Source organism: Tenrec ecaudatus, chromosome 2 (assembly GCF_050624435.1).
Source record: "Tenrec ecaudatus isolate mTenEca1 chromosome 2, mTenEca1.hap1, whole genome shotgun sequence".
In the NCBI taxonomy this organism is placed as follows: domain Eukaryota; kingdom Metazoa; phylum Chordata; class Mammalia; order Afrosoricida; family Tenrecidae; genus Tenrec; species Tenrec ecaudatus.
In genome coordinates this window covers 206,260,135-206,279,610 of record NC_134531.1, presented here as the reverse complement: position 1 = coordinate 206,279,610, position 19,476 = coordinate 206,260,135, and the positions used below count along the sequence as shown (strand labels likewise).

At 44.3% G+C, this 19,476-nt stretch overlaps 1 protein-coding gene across 2 annotated transcripts in view; it reads left to right on the top strand.

Annotated features, from left to right (window-relative positions):
• Positions 1-19,476, top strand: part of DIP2A (disco interacting protein 2 homolog A) — a 125,584-nt gene that overhangs the window by 22,096 nt on the left and 84,012 nt on the right. For both annotated transcript variants that reach the window (XM_075542171.1, XM_075542170.1), the window contains exons 2-3: positions 6,703-6,774; positions 11,344-11,463. In XM_075542171.1, coding sequence (XP_075398286.1) covers positions 6,703-6,774; positions 11,344-11,463 — 192 coding nt within the window. The remainder of the gene's footprint in view (positions 1-6,702; positions 6,775-11,343; positions 11,464-19,476) is intronic.

Here is a 19,476-nt window from a genome sequence, read left to right as displayed (position 1 = left end):
GGCATCTCTGAGGGACTCAAATTGTGTTCCTTTAAAATGTCCTTTTAAGTGACGGGAATAAAACGAACTCTCAAGGGGCAAAAGCCATGGCTTTACATGGATGGGATCAAGTTTCCCAGCAAGTTTCTCAGAGGACAACCTTTGCTATGCTCAGAATGAGCCGATACACCGTCACGATGGGAAACGTGTTCCAGTGTCACTTTCCTGACCTTTTTCTCACCAGTGGAGTTTTTGCTTTCCTTAAAATGCCATCCTAATAAAACGCGAGATCATCCTGTATCCTTGGAGAAAATCTGTCAAGATTATGCTAAAGTTTCGGAATCCTAAAGCACACTTGCCATGACCTTGTGAGCTGACCTTTGTACATTGAATTGAACTGGCTCAGCAGATCTCCTTGGAAGCTGCTGTTTCTGATGGGACCTTTTTTGAAGGTACCCCAGCCAGACTCACATCGGTGTATTGCTGAGAGATCATGTCTGCAGCCACCCACAGATGGCAGAGACATGTTGAAAATATGCTTTATTTGGAGCAACCCCATCAGCAGGACTTCTGGACTTACCTCTATGGTTTTCAAGTCTGAGTTCTCCAACATTATCCTTAAACAAAAATGTTCCCCCAACATTTTTTTTATTAAACATTTTATTAGGGGCTCATACAACTCTTATCACAATCCATACATATACATACATCAATTGTATAAAGCACATCTGTACATTCTTTGCCCTAATCATTTTCTTTTTTTTCCCTTTTCTTTTTTTACATTTTATTAGGGGCTTCCCCCAACATTTTTATTGACATTTAATTCACAAAGCATACAATTCGACAGTTCAACCACATCAAGAAGAGTTGTAGAAATATCACTACAACCTGTTTTGGAACATTTCCTTCAGTTTGGTACTCATCGTTATTAGCTCCCATGTCTCCCTAGCCTCCCCTGCCGTTCCCCCAAGGAGCCATCGATCCAGTTACTGTCTCTAGAGGTTTACCTATCCAGGATTTCATATACAGAAAAATATTTTTTAAAAACTCGTGTAGAACTGACAGTAATGAAAGCAAACCAGACGAAAATCTCAATAGAAAAGAAAACAAAATATTAAAAACTAGAATAAGCTTAAATGGATCATAAGGGAAATCAAATGATAGAATGCTAAGTTTTGACCTAACTGTGTCTGCAACCAACCCCTTCCCATGCCTTCTGCATGGTCGCAGGCTGTTCGCATCCTTGGTCCGTGGTCAGTGGATTCACTAGGAGCTAAATCCACGTCTGCTTCCCTTCGTTTCTTTAAAACCACGGAAACCGTTTACAATGGGTCTGCTTTGTTCACGTTCCAAGATTGGTTTTTTTTTGTTGTTGTTGCAATTTTGGGTCCCTTTTAGTTCCATAGGAGTTAAAAAATTCCCATATGAAAAGTTGTCTTGAAATATTTTGAGTATTGACAAGTTAACAATACTGAGTGTTCCAGTTCATGAGCATGGGGTGCATTTTCATGCTTTGGGTTAATGTTTTTTTCAGCAATGTTTTATAGATTTCAATACACAGTGTTTTCCCCTTTTGGTTTAATTTATTTGTAGGCCTTTTATTTTTTTAAGATGCTACTGTGCATTGGTCTCTTTTCTTAATTTCCTCTCTGGGTTATTCATCATTGGTAAGTAGAAACACAACTGATTTTTGTGCACTGGCCTTTCCGGCAGCTTGGCTGATTTGCATATTAGCTCCGCGTAGCTTTCATGTGGATTCTTTGGCTGTTTCTATCTATAGAATCCTGCCATCTGTGAGCAGAGATAGTTTTATTTCTTCCTTTCTAGTTTTGGCTGCCATTCATGTATTCATTTATTTGCTCAGTTTAATTTTACTGTCTAGGATTTCCAGCACAGTGCCGAATAGTCGTGAGTAAAGTGGACATCCTTGTCTTAGGTCTGATATATTGGGGAAAGTTTTAGTCTTTCACCTTCATATATTCTTAATGATAAGTTATTTATTATATGGTTATTCTAAAACTTCACACAGTGCAAAGTTTTGTGAAGCAAAAATGAAATATTCTCCAGATTTTATCAGATCAATAAGTAAATAAGCCACTCCCCAGGACTAGCCAATAGTGATAATATGGTGCTCATTTCTCTAGACATTCTCTATGCACACATAAATGTGCATACTTATGTGTCTGTGCTTGTGTACACACACAAGGGGGATTCAAATATTTTATGGAAAATGGAATTATTAGATCATTGAATGTTTCCACAGAATTTTTGAAGTCCCCTCATATATATTCGAGGGTGTGTATACACAAGCAGACACACACACATGCAGAATGCTTATTTTGTTTTTATCGGAGTGAGATTATTACATGTATTATATTTTAGTTTGCTATTTTTATTCAGCAGTGTATCTTGAATCCATGTAAGTGGACCTTAACAAAACCCCACCCTGCAATACTGCCAGGTTACTTTTTACCTTTCAGTACTGACAAGACGGTATGTGGTGAGTCTGTATCGCAGCGGAGTTACTTCATTTCTGTTTTCTGGAGGGCATTTAGATTGTCTCCAGGTATGTGCATATTTACATATTATTATTATTATATAAATTTTATTCCTGTGGCCTTGGGGACCCATTGCGTCTATTGAGAATGGGCTTTTGGAAGTGATGTTGGGTCAGGGACATGGTGGTATTGCTTGGGACGTGGCATCTGTAAACACAAATGAGACTGGTCTGTGGTGGTGAGGTGAGCCCAGGCCACACACCACACCCTACCTGGAGACACTTGTCCTGAGCGGCTCAGCCAGAGGAGCGCTTGGCCCGTGTAAGGTGTGGGGCGTGAGGGTGCAGTAGATTGAGGAGCAGGGCAGCACCATGTTGTTTGTCTCTTCTTTCATGTTTACATTCCCTTAGCTCTAAGACAGGCTACTGAGCTTGGCAGGTTGGAGTCTGGACCCTCTGTGCTAGAATACTAGCTTTGTATCCTGGAATTCTATCTTGCTCTCTGCACGGCTAGAAGCATTGCACTCGATGGTGTCTGCTGTCAGTGCCTTTGCTACTGGATATTGTGAGGTGCTGCCACCGTGGTCCCAGCTGTGTATAAAACAAAGCATCGCTCAGTCCTGTACCATCCTCACACTCATTCTGTTTGACCCATTGTTGCGGTCACCGTGTCAGTCCATCTCGTTGAGAGTCTTGCTTTTTGTCCCTTGCCAACTGTACCAAGCATGATGTCCCTTTCCAGGAACCGGCCTCCTGCGAACATGTCCAAAGTATGTGAGACAGAACCTCACCCTCCTTGCTTCTGAGGAGCGTCCTCACTGCACCTCGGTTGTCTGGCAGTCCACGGTCCTTTCAGTGTTCTTTGCCGAAGCCTTCAGTCAAACACTTTGATTCTTTTCCGGTCCTCGTTGTTCAGTGTCCGACTTTCACATGCCTACGAGGCAATTGAAAATACTAGGGCGTGGGACGGTCAGGCGGGTGAAACACAGTAAATAAAATAGGTGAATGTGAAAATAAAATAGGTGGTTGTATTCACTTGCTTCAGTGAAAAAAATCAAATGGCTTTTGGGTTATGATTATCAGACAGAATTGATATGTTTTATTTCATAAATTTGAATCTTATTAACTTACCTTCACTATCTAAGCCTTCACTTGAAATGGGAACATAGGGAGGAACTATTCTTAGGAAATAAATATAGTAGTCAGCTGCTTAATACTATCTTAGGGAATCACCTGATTGCTTTGAAATAGGGGTTATCAGTCTGCATGTAGGGTAGCAATATTGGATTTTCATATAAGCTTGTGTTACTTGTCAGAGGAAACAATTCTTGGTGGCACTTGCTTTACGACAGATGTGCTTCCAAGTTGAATGTGGAAGTTTTATCAGTGAAATTGTCCAGTGGCATGCTGGATCTGATAGGGGGAGTCACTTCAGCACCAAGTGCTGGGGCGGGGGGGGGGGGTGTGCGTGCGCGTGGAAAGCTTGGGCAGGGACCCGAGGGCTCTGTGGTCAGCAGTGGAGTAGGTTTCATCACTGTCCATTGGACGGATCAATAAAGAAATGAGTGTTCAGTGGGGAAAACTGGGCAAATGAGGGTATAATAATACCATTCTGATAACTAAAAACGCCTGGATACAAAACAGTATACATTTTGCAGCACATATTCACATTAAAAGACATATTAACACAATGAGTAGTTGCTCATGGGATGTCAGCCACAAAGTGAAGACAAAGGAAATTAGGAAACCAGAAAGCAGGTACAATAAACTAAGAAAGTGTGTGTGTAGTAAGCTGATGGGGTAAGTTTTAAAGCGGAGGCTCTGTGTGGGAGCAGTGTCACCCCGACCCCAGACGCCTTGGGCAGTATGACCTATGGCCTGGACCAGGGCTTTGAATCATGATTTTTTTTTACCCCAGTCTACTTACCTTTCTGGTTCACTGCAATTAAGAACAATTTTAGTTACTTTCCAGTGTTGCTTCCTTAGCCATGAAAAAACTATTCTGAACTTGTTCTTCACTCTCCAGTTGGAAGTTTATATTCTGTACATGATAAGCGGGAGCAGTTTCATGGGAAGAAACACTGGCGATGGAAGGCATTCCTTATATTGCAAATGATACTGCATTTTTGTACTAACTTGAATTTTGTTCATTCCAGGATTTTGTAATTAGTTTTGAAAGTAGCAACGTTGAATATTTTCTTTCTATATATTAGTGATTAATCTAAAACGACCATGATATTCAGTTTTACTCACGGTCTCAAAGTATTTCAATTAAAAATGATATAAAATGCATTATTTTTGGCTCTATTTTTAAGTATACTAGAATTCACTGAGTCACTTTAAAAAGTATTATAACACTCTCAACATACTGTATAAATAATAAATTGAAACTTTGAAATACTTTTTGATTGTGAAATTCTGAACTTAATGCTTCAAATGCATTGCTCTCATTTCTGTACCTGCGGGGCTTATCTGACCTGGATTCCCTGTATCCTGAGCTCTTATCTCTGCCTGTGTACATGCTCCAGCCTACCCACAGTGAAAGGCAGGATAGTGGGGGCGGGGGGTGAGGAAGCCTCAAGGAACCAGAGGAATACTGTGTGTTTCATTGGTGATGTACTTTATCTGGGTTGACTCATCCCTTCCTTGCGGCCCTTCTGTGAAGGGATGTCCCAATTTTTACAGATGGGTTTTGGGTCTCTGCTCTGATCCACCTCATTCTTAACAATATGTTTGTTTGTTTGGGGTCTTCTGATGCATTTTACCTGATCCCGTTGGCATCTCATGATCACACAGGCTGGTGTGCTTTTTCCAAGTGGGCTCGTTGCTCCTATGCTTATTTAACTTCAAGCCTTTAAGACAGTGGTTCTCAACCTTCCTCATGCTGTGGTGACCCCAATCATAAGATTATTTTCGTTGTTACTGTAAGCTTTAAGACCTCAGATGCTATATCTTTTGATAGCCAGACACCATCAGCTTTCTTCACCACATTTGCTGTCCACCTATTTTGTCTTCAGCGATCGTGCTGGGAGGGTGAGCATCACATAATGCCCAGGTAGTTAGAACAAAGTGTTCTTGCATTGAAGGAGGGCTTCAGCAGAGGCTCACTGTTCATTCGCTTCCTCTATGTCTTGCCATAAAAATATATGTACATATGCTAATACCTCTTTTTATGAATGAATATTTTTAGATATGTGCACACTTTTGTTTATATCTCTATCCATAGCTTTCCTCTGTTTCCTTTTAACCTTCCTCCTTTCCCACCATCACTCAGTACAACTTTCTGATGCATTTGTCACCAATGTAGCTTTCAATTTTGTTAAACATTTTCATAATAAGCCATCATGGGAGTCTAGTGCTGTTTGAGAAAATCCACCAACATTCCCCCTTTGAAATCATAAGGATCCTTCACTTAGAAGATGAACAAGTAACAGAGGGAAAATAATGTCATATGTGCTTCTGGTTTAAAAAAATCTCCAACATGTCAAAGCTTCACTGGGAGCACTCCCGGGTCTGTGTCGGACACCAGGTAGTGTACTTACGTGTCTAAGTGCTTCTCAGGGGATGTGTTTCCTACCTTGCTCCCAAGAGGTGTGCTTTCTTTGTGGGTTTTTCTCCCGTGTTGTAATTGAGCAGGGCATTGCCCCTGCCCTCTCTTTCTACCCTGTGGACAGAGCCCCGGGGAAATGCACACTCAGCGTCTGCCAGTTTGGGTGCTGATCCCATTTTCTTAGTTGAAGTATAAATGGCGGCAGTAAAATAACCCTTTTTGGTGTTGTCTAGGCTTATGAGCTCTTCACAAACACATGAAGTTGGGTCACCACCGCCACAATCAAGACATCGTTGAGCTTCATCCTCCCTTGTTAGCGGCAGCCCTCCCTCCATGCCAGGCCCTGGCAACCTCGGATCTGTTTCCTGGCCCCCATAGCTCTGTCTTTTCAAGAGTGCCCTATACAGGAGTTCAGCTTGTCACCTTTTGGGTCTGGCTTCTTTCATTTAGCGCATGCAAGTGAGATCCAGCCGGATAGCGATGCCTATGGACAGTTGGCCCCGTTTTATCGCAGAGTGGGGTCCCACGCTGCGGTCGCATGAGTTTGCTTAGGGAACCCCCAGCAGGGAGACCTTAGGGCTGGTTTCACTTTCTCAGATTATGAGTGAATTTTTAATTCTAATATTTCAGAATTTTAAAAGAAATGCAAATCTCTCTTTTTTGATTGTTGTTTTAGGTGACATCACCCAAAAAGGGTATGAAAAGAAAAGGGCCAAGCTGCTAGCGCGTTACATTCCGCTTGTTCAAGGTAAGGCCTGCACCCTCATGCGCCTCAGGGTCCTGCTCCCTCCAGAAACCGGCGGACCAGCCCCACGTGCAGCTCAACAATGGCGTGTGACTCACACTTTACTCAGAAGGACAGGGCAGTAATGCGTCTGATGTTAAATTATAAACTTTAAAGGCGTAGATTGTGATTTAAAGCTCTGTCTTGGATTTATCTCCTTGTCTGTGGCATTTGTTTTATTTAGTATCACTTCATTAGTTTTATATTTATGTTTACGGAGCAGTTTGGCACGTTTCCCTTACTAAATACTATAAATATGTCACTGCTTTCCACCCTCGATCTGTTTGTAGATTCTGCACATTTTCAGCAGTTTGGGTTGGCTGTGTGTGCGTGTGTAATATGACTTTATAAAGTAATTTTAAACTCGATAAAATCCATGTATAAAAGACCAGGGTTCTACAATCTTCTCGAGAAAGAGCATGCTAAGAGGATTTGCCGTTTGAGGACAAGAAGACTTATTGAACGCTATCGGCATTAAGAGGTGTTCGGCAGACGTATTGTGCAGCAGCAGCAGCAGACGTTTCCTGAAGGCCAAATCTTAAGAACAGACAGGTAGTGGGAAAAGCAATCACAAAGGAGGAGAGCCAGTTTAAGTTAAAAGGACATGCCAAATTGGGCTGTGTTGTTCAGGGGCCCTTACATAATTGGTAAAGAAAGACAGGAAATGGTTTCATAGAAGTCCTCAGGGAAGTGGGATAAGGGAGTGTCACAAAGAGCCTCTAAGGTACTGCAGTGCCGTACCTTAGTCACATTAGATTTTGCTCTGTAATTTTTCTTTAAAATGTGCACATGTTTTTTATAGATATACATTCATATCGAGTATAGTGAATCAATGACGAAAATGATTGAGGAGCTTCTGTATATACTAACACTTCCCCAAAACAAAACTAAGCAAAACGAAATTTTTTAGTAAAATTGGAATCGAAGGAAAATAATGAAACATCATAAAACCCACTTACCCAAAATCAACAGCAGCCTTCAACGAAAATAGGAGGCATTCGATACTGTGGCTACTTCCATCCCGAGCCGGGGTCAGGTCGCATGCTTGCTGCCCTGCATACTCTGACTCCACATGATGCCGAAGGCTGCGAGGATGCGGTGAGCCGGGAAAACAGCGCAGGGTAGCTACTGCAGAGGGGAGATAAATCCTCTGCACCTGAAGATGGCATTATTTCATGCCCCAAGCCCCGTGATCCTCTGTATTCTTCGAGCAGCTGGTTTGCTTGGACTGCAGATAAGAGACAAGTTCAAGAATCAATCGCTTTTCTTTAGCAATATCTCTGTTAATGAGGAAAAAAATCACGTTCATAATAGCACTATCCCTATACTGGTAAATGCTTTGAATCCATCTTGCAAGAAATACACAGCATCCATGTCAGGACCATGGAATCTATTTGAAGGAAGCGTATCAGACCCTATTATATGAAGCAATAAACCAGTTTCCTGCACAGAAAGACCTAATAGACTAGCACGGACAGTCAAGGTATGCACATGATGCAGCCCAGTCAGGATATCGGTTCCTGATTGATTTTGAACCTGAGATTTGAAATCGTGATGCATTTGAAAGAGAAACATACTGAGACAAAATTCAAAGTTAAATTCTGCTATCAAAATCCACATAAACATTTGAAAAAGAATGCTGATGAGAAGGATTTGCCTTTGAGACATTAAACCAAAGAAACCTGCTGCTGTCATTGACCCCAGCTCATGACAACCTTACAGACAGAATGGAGCTACCCCTTAGGGTTTCCAAGACAGTAAACCTGATGGAAGCGACGGCCACCTCTTTCCCCCAGGGAGCATTTGGTGGTTTGAACGGCCATCCTTTCAGGTGGCAGCTGGACACTTAACCCCACTGTGCTCCTGAGACTCCTTTTTGATATAGTACAGCCGGCTAGTATGTTACATCCAAGTGATTACAACACAGGCAAAGTGTTGGAACATAGGATAGATACTGCAGGAAGTGGGGCAGAAGGGAATCCAGAAATAGACCGGAGGGACTGCGAAGGAGGACTGTGTATTTAGTAAGCGATGCTGTATGTGCGGGACACCAGGCCGGGGCATTCTCCTGTAAGCATAGACTTCAGGAAGACTAGAGCTCTACGTACACTTTTCATTACAAAATATAGGAGAGTTTTTAATAACCTTGAAGGAGGCGGTTAGGAAACCCGTAGCTAGAAGAAAAAGATTGATAGAGGGCTGGCTGACTGTCAACTGGAAATACTGGAACAGGGACGCAGCCCTCCCAGCTTCACCAGTCGGCCACCAGGTCAAGGAGTGTCCCTGACAAAGACACCGGCGGCCTTTTGGGGACTCATTAGCTTGGAGAAGTCAAGGAAAAGGACATGCAGATGGCCAACCAACAGGGAATTCTAACCAACCGCACTTAGCAGATATGGAAACGAAAATGCAGGGAAACTACTTTTCTATAGAAAAGTTGGCAAAAGTCTGAATTTTTCCTTTTTAATGCAGTGCTTACAAGGATGTGGGGAAATGGCATTTCCATACATTCCTTGTGGAGGTGCAAATCGTTGCAAACTTTTTGGAAAGGCATCTCTTCCTGTCTCCTAAAATTAAAATTAGGACTACACTTTCATGCAGTGTTATCTATCTTTGTTGAACACCTGAATCCATCCCAAAGAATAAAAGCACGCATGCTTTAGAATGGAAGTGTGAGGATATATGTGTGTGTGCATCTAACATGCTCTCTTTTAATCCATAATGAATTTTAAGGTCATTTTATCCAGACACAAAAACCTGGAAATGCTGGTCAGGGTACTGATTAATTCTGCCATATACCTCTCTCCAAAATTTGAAGAGCTAAGTCTTATTCCCGTTGGGATGGTGGTGGTGGTAATTCTCCATTGCTGTGTAACGTAGGGGTTTAAAACAGCAGCAGTAGCCTTTGTTCTCACGAACCTGCAGCTTAGGGGCTCAGAGGGCAGCTCATGCCATGAGGCTGGGCTGGCATTGTCTGAAGTCTTCTCACACCCAGAACTGGCCTCCACTGGCTTCCTGTGCCTGTGCCTCTATCTCCTTTAGCCTGGCAGGGCTACTCCTGTCACCGCCTAGTCACCCTGCATGGGCAGCGAGGAGTCTCCTGGCCACTCCGCCACCTCATCGTGTGTCAGGTGGGGCAGTCACAGAGCACTGCCTGGGTTTGAGGCAGAGGACAGACTCCAGCTGTGCCCTCGGAGAATGGTCAGTGGCTGGAGAGGCCTTTGGACCAGAACCTCTCAGCTGGCCACGTTTCTAGGCTGTTTTGGAACAAAGGCTACGGTTTGCTTATTCCCGAGGAAACGCAGCAGAGGTCTCTGCTTCCACAATCTGGACCCTACGGCCAGTCATGAAACCCTGTCTGAAGCAACTCCCCGGGATTCAGGTCCGTGTCCAGTTCGCTTACACACCAGGACTTGCTCCCACCTGGCGTTTGGGAGCGTGTTTCAGGGACCGGCATGTGAAGGACACAGGCGTGTGGAGAGCAGGCACATGGGCCCTCAGTAACTTATCGTCATTTGGAACAGAGCTGGACATGGAGGCGTGGGCTGGGCCAGCGGCCTCCGCTCCACGCCATGCTGTTGGAGCGTCCTCCGCATCGTGGACAGAGAATCTCTGCTGCCTCTCTTCGCTCCCGGCTTTTTTCTGCCTGAACCTGAGGGCCGTTGGTGGTCCCGGGGATGTGTTAGTGGGTGGTTTCTCACTCAGAGTTTACCGACACCGGGGCCAATCCTGGGAACGAGTGACAGGCCTTTCAGATTCAATAAAACACATAGCTCAGAAGCATACTCTCAGACATTTTTCCGGTGGAGCCCGCTGCCTGGGAGGCACTGCTGTTGGCCGGGCCGGCAGGACTAGGGACCTGAGGCCAGGCTGAGGAGGGCAGCGGGCACTAAGGATGAGCGGCCCTCCCGCAGCACCCGCAGGACCGCCACTCTCTGACCCTCATCGCCTCCAGCACTCCGGCCTCTCACCTCATCACCTCCAGCACTCCGGCCTTAGCTGCCCAGTGGGGACCCCCTGGCTGCCTCCTGTTCCCACGGGCCCAGCCGCTGCCCCCTCCCTGCTCGGCCTTCAGGCCTCTTCCGTACGATCCCTCCAGGAAGCTCAGCTACCTCGCAGGCCTGCTGCTTCTGGCCGTCGCAGGCCATTCCCCTCCTTAGAGGGCCCCTGGGAAGAGCAGCCAGGAGAGCAGGCATGCCACGCATGCCCGCTTCATCTCCCACCTTCTGAATGAACGAAGAGCTGGAGGAATGTATGGATTATGATAAGAGATGTAAGAGCCCCCAGTGAAAGTATTTCATTAAACAAAGAACGAAAGAAATTCAGGTACTTAGTCCGTAGCGCTTCCCCGTTGGTCTCCAGCTTGCCAGATAGGTTTCTGGTTCGATCACGGTCCCTGTGGGCTTGAGTCTCTGCTCCCGCGTGGCATGTGTGGTGTGACAGTATGGGAGGAACACGTACTCTTGGACGGGGATTTTTCCGGGATTGCGAAAGCAGATTGTTGACACAGGTGTCCCATACGATGTGTTTCAGGAGTAGATCTGTCCCTGCAAGCCGAGAGCAGGACCACGGGGCCCTCACCGACCGCGGCGGCCGCTCCCAAACAACCCAAGTCTCGCCCCACCAACTCGAGGGACGAGCGCTTCCGCTCAGGTACGTGGAGAACGGCGGGGCCAGGCCTTCGCACACACCTGGCTTCCAATGCTGCCAGTGACCGCTTCTGAGCTAAAGTATGCGCTGAAGGATTTCACTTCCCTGGACACTGATTCACCACATAAAGTCAAGAAGAACATGACCTTCACATCACGACAGTTTGTTTTAATGTTACCTCTTTTCCTAGGGGATGCTTAGATTAAAATCCTCCTCGGGATAATTTCTTTAAGCATTTCAGTCATTTTGTACTTAACTAATGCTTCTGTATTGGCAGTGTTTGTAAATCATGGAGAGATTTTGCAGTTAAGGTGCAGATAGTTTAAGGAGCCGTGGTCTTGCAGTGGTTAGGCACAGGCTGCTAATCACAAGGTCAGCTGTTCAAACACCCCGGGGGTGCTTTGGGAGGCAGAGGAGGCTGTCTGCTCATGTCAAGAATTAGAGTCTCAGAAGCCCTCAGTCACTAGGAGGTGGAATCAACTCGGCTCACCAGCAGTGGGTTTGCTTTGGGTTTGCTGGTGCTGCCTGGTAAGTGCTTGGCTGCTAGCCAGAAAGTTGGCGATTCTCACCCACCCGCTGGAGAAAGATGAAGCTGTCTGCTTCCATGAGGATCACAGCCTGGACAGACCCTGTGGGGCAGTTCTACTCTGTCCTATAGGGTCATTGTCAGTCAGAATGGACTTAGTTGTAGGTATATAGATATACAGAGTCCATGTGATACAGACCCCTGGTGGCATAGTGTTGGGCTACAAACTGCTAGGTCAGCAGTTCAAAACTACCAGCTGCCCCACGGGAGAAAGTTGAGACTTTTTACTCCCACAAATATTTACAGTCTCAGAAACCCACAGGGCAGCCTGCCCTGTCCTATAGGGTCGTTATGAATCAGAATCAACTCCATGGCAGGGAGAGAGCTGAGGTGGTGCACGTGGTTAGCATGCTCTGATGCGGACAGAGAGGCTGGAGGGTCAAGGTTGCCCAGAGGCACCTCAGAGGAAAGACCTGGTGGGCTACTCTTGACAAAGCAGACCCTGAAGACCCTTGGGCACACTCTCTGACACACTCGAGGTCTCAGTGAGGCAGCGGGACCCCACTGACAACTGGTTACAGATGATTTAGTATTTTCTACTTTTAGAATCTTGGACCTTTCCTTCTAATTAGATTTCAGCTCCTCTTAATTGTTTGGCAGTGCTTTCGTGAATATTTAAATATTTAAATTCCCTGATATTTCATTTGAACTGTAAGGATACCTACTGAAAACTTATTTTTTTTGTTTTCACTTATAGGTAACTAAAAGAAATCATTTTATTGGGGACTATTTTTTTTTCTCTGTCCATCATAATGGTTTCTTTTTTAATCGTTTTACTGGGGACTCTTAAAACATTCCATACATCAATTGTATCAAGCATATTTGTACATATGTTGGTATCATAATTTTCTAAACATTTTCTTTCTATTTGAGCCCTTGGCATCAACTCCTTTTTTTTCTCCTCCCTCTTCCCCCTCCTACCTTCCCGACCCCTTTGCCATTCTCTGGCAGTTTTCAGCCCTGCTGTTTGGATTTTATCTATATACCAACTACTTTTTCGCTTCCTGTCTGATTTTAAAACATAGTCCAAATATTATGCAGTTTCATATGACTGTCATAATATTCTTGGTCTCTGTATTTGAATAGAATATTCAAACACACTTACTGCCATAGAGTTGATTCTGACCCACAGAGAACCTATAGGACAGGGTGGAATGGCCTTTGTGGGCTCCCAAGACTGCAACTCTTTATGGGAGCAGAAAGCTTCTTTTTCCACAGAGCACCTGGAGGTTTTGAACTGTTGACCTTGTGGGTAGCAGCCCAACACATAACCACTACACTACCAGAGCTCCTTCCAACAGGAATATCGATCTCTCTGAAAGAGCACACTGTTAACAAACAATAATTCACAATAAGTTCTTCATATCTAGATAAAATCCCTGTGGCTTTTAGAATCAACTACACATTGCAATTGGTTGATATGTCGTTCCAGTCTTTTTCATTCTATGGGTTCCCTTTCTCTAGTTTGTTTGTGGGAGACACAGCAGTGTTCATGTGGTTGCATCTCTGCGATGTGGTCTGCCTTGTGCGTTAGCTCTACATCCTGTGACGTGAGACTTGGATCTGGAGGCTCAGTGATATTCGTGTCAGGAATTTCTTCTTGCTTTTAAATGAGATTAGCTCATAGACACTAAAGTGAATCAAAGACGTGATTAACTGAATTGGAGATTTCAAAGGACAAATCAACCGGACAAAATAAACTGAAGGTGCAAAGACCTGGCGATAGAAAACCAAAGGGCAGGACGACATCCTCGGCATTTCGCACTTGTGAAAGCAAGACAACAGAATAAGAGAGGAATTCAGGCTTTGAGTTGCAACATGGAAGAATTCTACGGAGTGATGTATGGAGCATTAAAGGGAGATGGAAGGCATGCAGCATCACTGTGCCAAAAGGAATTGGTCACTGGGCAATCACTTCAGGGGAGACAGCATGTGACCAAGAGCCGATGTGTGGGAAGAAAGTCCAAGCTGTGCTGAAGGCACTGGTGAGCAACAGGCTCCAGGTACCAATTCAGATGCTTGAACAAGTAGGTGCAGTGCTGCAAATGCTCCCTCGCCTATGCCAGGAAAATTGGAAGTCAGCTGCTTAGCTACCCAAAAAGAATAAATCATATTTGTGTTCATTCCAAAGAAAGGGCATCTAACGGACTGTAGAAATTAAAAGCAACTCCTTCCTAACATATGCAAGTACAACTTTGCTGAAGGTAATTAAAAAATGTTTGCAACCATACAATAACAGGGGACGGCCAGCATTTCTAGCCAGAGTCAGAGTCAGACATGGAATGAAGGCTTTTATCACTGATATTGGATGCTTCTTGACTCAAAGCAGAGAACACCAGAAAGATGGTTATCTTTGTTAACTGTGCCCAGGCATTTGACTGTGTGGCTCTTAATAATTTATGGCTAACACTGAAGAATAAGAATTGTGTTCATATAACAGCTATACATCGACCAAGAGGTAGATAGTCGTACAGAACAAGGGGATACGGCCTGCTTTAAAATCATCTAGCTCAGAAGCATCAAAACCCATGGAAGAAGCACACCAGCCTGTGTGATCACGAGGTGTCGATGGGATCAGTTATCAGGCATCCAAGAACAAAAATCAAATCATTGTGAATGAGGGGGAGTGCAGAGTGGGGACCCAAGACCTATCTGTAGGCAACTGAACATTCCCTTACAGAAGGGTCCCAGGGAAGAGAGGAGCCAGTCAGGGCGCAGGGTAGCAATGATGAAACATACAACTTTCCTCTAGTTTCTAAATGCTTTCTCCCCACCACTATCATGATTCCAATTCTACCTTAAAAATCTGGCTAGACCAGAGGATGTACAGATTGGAACTGGAAACACAGGGAATCCAGGACAGATGATCCCTTCAGGACCAATGCTCAGAGTGGTGGTACCAGGAGGGCAGAGGGAGGGTGGGGTGGAAAGGGGGAACCGATTACAAGGATCTACATATAACCTCCTCCCTGGGGGACGGACAGCAGAAAAGTGGGTGAAGGGAGATGTTGGACAGTGTAAGATATGACAAAATAATAATTTATAAATTATCAAGGGTTCATGAGGGAGGGGGGAACAGAGAGGGAGGAGAAAAATGAGCTGATACCAAGGGCTCAAGTAGAAAGCAAATGTTTTGAGAATGATGATGGCAACAAATGTACAAATGTGCTTGAGACAATGGATGGATGTATGGATTGTGATAAGAGTTGTACGAGCCCCCAATAAGAGGATTTAAAAAAATCAGGAATGGGGTGTGTCAAAGCCCTATACTTTTATCAAATTTATTAGATCCGTAATGCCAAGCAAATAGCCCAAGAGCCTGGACTGTGTGAAGAACATGACATCCAGTTTGGAGGAAGTCTCATTGATAATATGCAGATGACACAACCTCGCTTGCTGAAAATACAGATAACTTGAACCACTTACTGATGAAGCTCAAAGACCACAACTTTCAGAATGAAATATACCTCAACGTAAAACAGAAATCCTCACAACTGGACCAATAAAAGATAAGACGATTGAAGCTATCAAGGATTTGATTTTTCTTGGAATCGCAATCAATACCCACAGAAGCAGTAGTAAAGAAATAAAGCACCATATCGCACTGGGAAGATCTGCTGCCAAAGACGCTTCACCTGGTTTGAAGCCAAGATATCACCCTGAGGACCAAGGTGCGCCTGAGTGAAGCCGCGGCATTTTCGGCGTGGAGGTTTCCGTTGCTTCATGTGCGTGCAAAGGCTGGGCAGTGAATGAGGAAGACGAGGAAGAGCGGATGTCGCTGAAGTTGGTGTTGGTGAAAATACGGACCACACGAGGGATTTCTAGAAGAAAGAACAAGTCTGTCTGTGAAGAAGCACAGCTGGAATATTCGTTAGAAATGATGATGGCCAGATTTCACTCACATGCTTTGGACATGTTCCCGAGGAGGACATCATGTCCGATAACGGAGAGGGCTATTGGAAAAGACGACGATCGATGATACGGATGAACACGGTGCTGCAACAGTGGGCTCCACCATCGCAACAAGTTCAAGAATGGGGCAGGACCAGGCGGTGTTTCATTCGGTTGCATTCGAGGTTGCTATGGATCAGAACAAACTCAATGATCACTAACAACTTCGTAGATAATGATGTGGTTTTCTGTCAGATGCACGTCATGTCTCACTCTTCCTGGTGATGTTAGCAGTCCTCAATACCTTAATCGAATCATTCATTAAAAGTCCCACCTCCACTCAGTCCAGGAGCCCAGGTGCTGCTGTTGGTAAGTGAGGGACTGCTGCCAGCAAGGTCGTTGGTCTACATCTGTGTAGGGTCGCCACAGGGTGGAATTGACTCGGTGGCAGGGGATGAGCCAGTAGGTATTCTGACTCAGAGCAACCCTCCGGTAGGAGAGGGTCAACAGCTTCTCAGGGTTTCTAAGATTGTAACTCTCTTTGGGAACAGACAGCCTCCTATGGTCCTCTCAGTGCAGCTGTTGTGTGTGGCTTTGTGGTTAATAGCCCAGCCCCCTCCACCACAAGGACTCTTTATACAGTTGTGACATGGTGACACTGAGCCGGCCATTTCTTCATTCATAAAGCTGAATAATTTTATAATGGGAAACTCCTCCTCATTACTATTTGATTTAGAAAACCATGATAGAAACTCAGTTCTTTCCATTTTTTCCCCACTCGCTTTTAAACTACTGGGTTAGATCATTAACATCCTCCAATTCCAACCAATTAATTTATTTTATTTTCCACTCTTTTTTTTTCCTCTTCAGGATTACATAGTGTTTATTCTAGCACTTAGCCATGGCCATTGGGAGATTCTTCACACTTGAACCATTTGAATTGTTCGATCATTTCCTTGTTGGCTGTTCAAACAGGCTTATCTTATGCGTTTTCATGCCTCTGTCCTACCATCTGCTATTTCTCTGTACCCCGTTAGCTGGCATGGTATTTTCAGACCACAATAGTCACACTGGTACCATGTATGTTCATACTGGATTCCTGTTCAGATTCAGGACGGCTGAATTTTTGCTTCATCTCTTTCACCTACGTTTGTATCTCTTTTATCCCTCCTGAGCATCCTTGTTCCAGGATCACCAGGTTGCTGGGGATGATAGAGTCAGACTTTCCCAGCACTCTTCATTTGTTCTGTCCCCGACCCCGTAGAAAACCCTTCAGTGTGACTGTGCCGAGGGTACCAGCAGTGTGATTATGGAAAGGTGTCTGATTTCTTACGCAGTGCTTCTTGTCTTTGGTGGTATCCCCTCGGAAAGCAGGCCCAATGGTGTTGAAAGTCAGGCTGGTTTATCCCGCTGACTGCGTACAGTTTTATTTGTCTCACTTTATCATCAATTTTGGAGGATTTCTGTTTTATATAATCAATATTTATCTGTGAAAATATTTACATAGTTCCAAAGTCAGATCTACAGAGAAAACTATTAAAAGAAATCCAGTTTCTCCGCGTTTTCTCAATTCCTTTAGAGGCAATCATTTACCTTTTCCCTAAGGCGTAACCACCCCTTTCTGAGATAAATGGCAGCAAACTATTGACACTTCGGGTTGACTTTGCCTTAGTCACTTAACTGTATGTATTCTGAAGGTGTATCCATTGGAGGGCAAGTAAAAAAACATAGCTATAAAGCAGTAGAAACTTGTTAAGTTGAAATGTAACATTGTGAAGCCATTGAGCATCTCCTGCCACTGGATCTGTACACTTTTGATGGCAGTGTTTCCATCTCCCTCAGCCTTTCCCGAAGAATTATGTGCTCTTCAATTTACACCATGTCAGAGTGGCAGTGTGGGGGCTCAGATAATGCTTCATTTTGGGGAAGAAAAAGAAGTCTGAAGGGGCAAGGTCAGGGTTGTAAGGTAGATGGGGTAAGGTTTCCTAAGGAAATTATTTTTTTTCCCCACCAGTTTCTTTCTTTTAAAAAAAATCATTTCATTGGGGGCTCATACAACTCTTATCACAATCCACATATACATCAATTGTATAAAGCACATTTGTACATTCATTACCCTCATCATTCTCAAAACATTTGCTCTCCACGTAAGCCCCTGGCGTCAGATCCTCATTTTCCCCCTCCCTCTTCACTTCCCCCTCCCTCAGGAACCCTTGATGATTTATGAATTATTATTTTGTCATATATTACACTGTCCGACATCTCCCTTCACCCACTTTTCTGTTGTCTGTCCCCCAGGGAGGAGGTTATAAGTAGATCCTTACAATCGATTCCCACTCTCTATCCCACCGTCCCTCTACCCTCCCTGTATTGCCACTCTCAGCACTGATCCTGAAGGGATCACCTGTCCTCGATTCCCTGTATTTCCAGTTCCTATCTGTACCAGTGTACATCTTCTGGTCTAGCCAGATTTGTAAGGTAGAATTGGTATCGTGATAGTGGGTGGGGAGGAAGCATTTAGGAACCAAAGGAAAGTTGTATGTTTCATCATTGCAACACTGCACCCTGACTGGCTCATCTCCTCCCAGCAACCCTTCTGTAAGGGCATGTCCAGTTGCCTACAAATGGGCTTTGGGGTCCCCACTCCACACTCCCTCTCATTCACAATGATATGATTTTTTGTTCTTTGATGCCTGATACCTGATCCCTTCAACACCTCGTGATCACACAGGCTGGTGTGCTTCTTCCATGTGGGCTTTGTTGCTTCTGAGCTAGATGGCTGCTTGTTTACCTTCAAACATTTAAGACCTCAGATGCTATCTCTTTTGATAGCCGGGCACCATCAGCTTTCTTCACCACATTTGCTTATGCACCCGTTTGTCTTCAGCCATCCTATCAAGAAGGTGAGCACACAGTGATAGTTTTTTTGTTCTTTGATGCCTGATAACTGATCCCTTCAGCACCTCGTGATCACACAGGCTGGTGTGCTTCTTCCATGTGGGCTTTGTTGCTTCTGAGCTAGATGGCTGCTTGTTTACCTTCAAGTCTTTAAGAACCCAGATGCTATATCTTTTGATAGCTGGCTCTATCAGCTATCTTCACCACATTTGCTTATTCACCCGCTTTGTCTTCAGCAATCATGTTGGGAAGGTGAGCATCATGGAATGCCAGTTTAACAGAACAAAGTATTCTTGCATTAAGGGAGTACTTGAGTGGAGGCCCAATGTCCACCTGCTACCTTTATACTAAACCTACAAATATATGCACATAAATAAATTTCCCCATCCTCATATGTAAATATATGTACATATGTACATGCTTTTATTTAGACCTCTATAAATGCTCTTTGCCTCCTAGCTCTTTCCTCTATTTCCCCAAGGAAAATCTTATAGGACAGTCCTTGGTACTCTTGAAAAAAGGGCCGATGCCTTTTTGTTTTTCACTCATAAGCACTCCTCTGTTCACCCTACAGTTACTCAGACACACTTCCATGTCTAGCTTTCTGGGTGAGTTCTTCCATGGGATCTTCCAGGGTACTG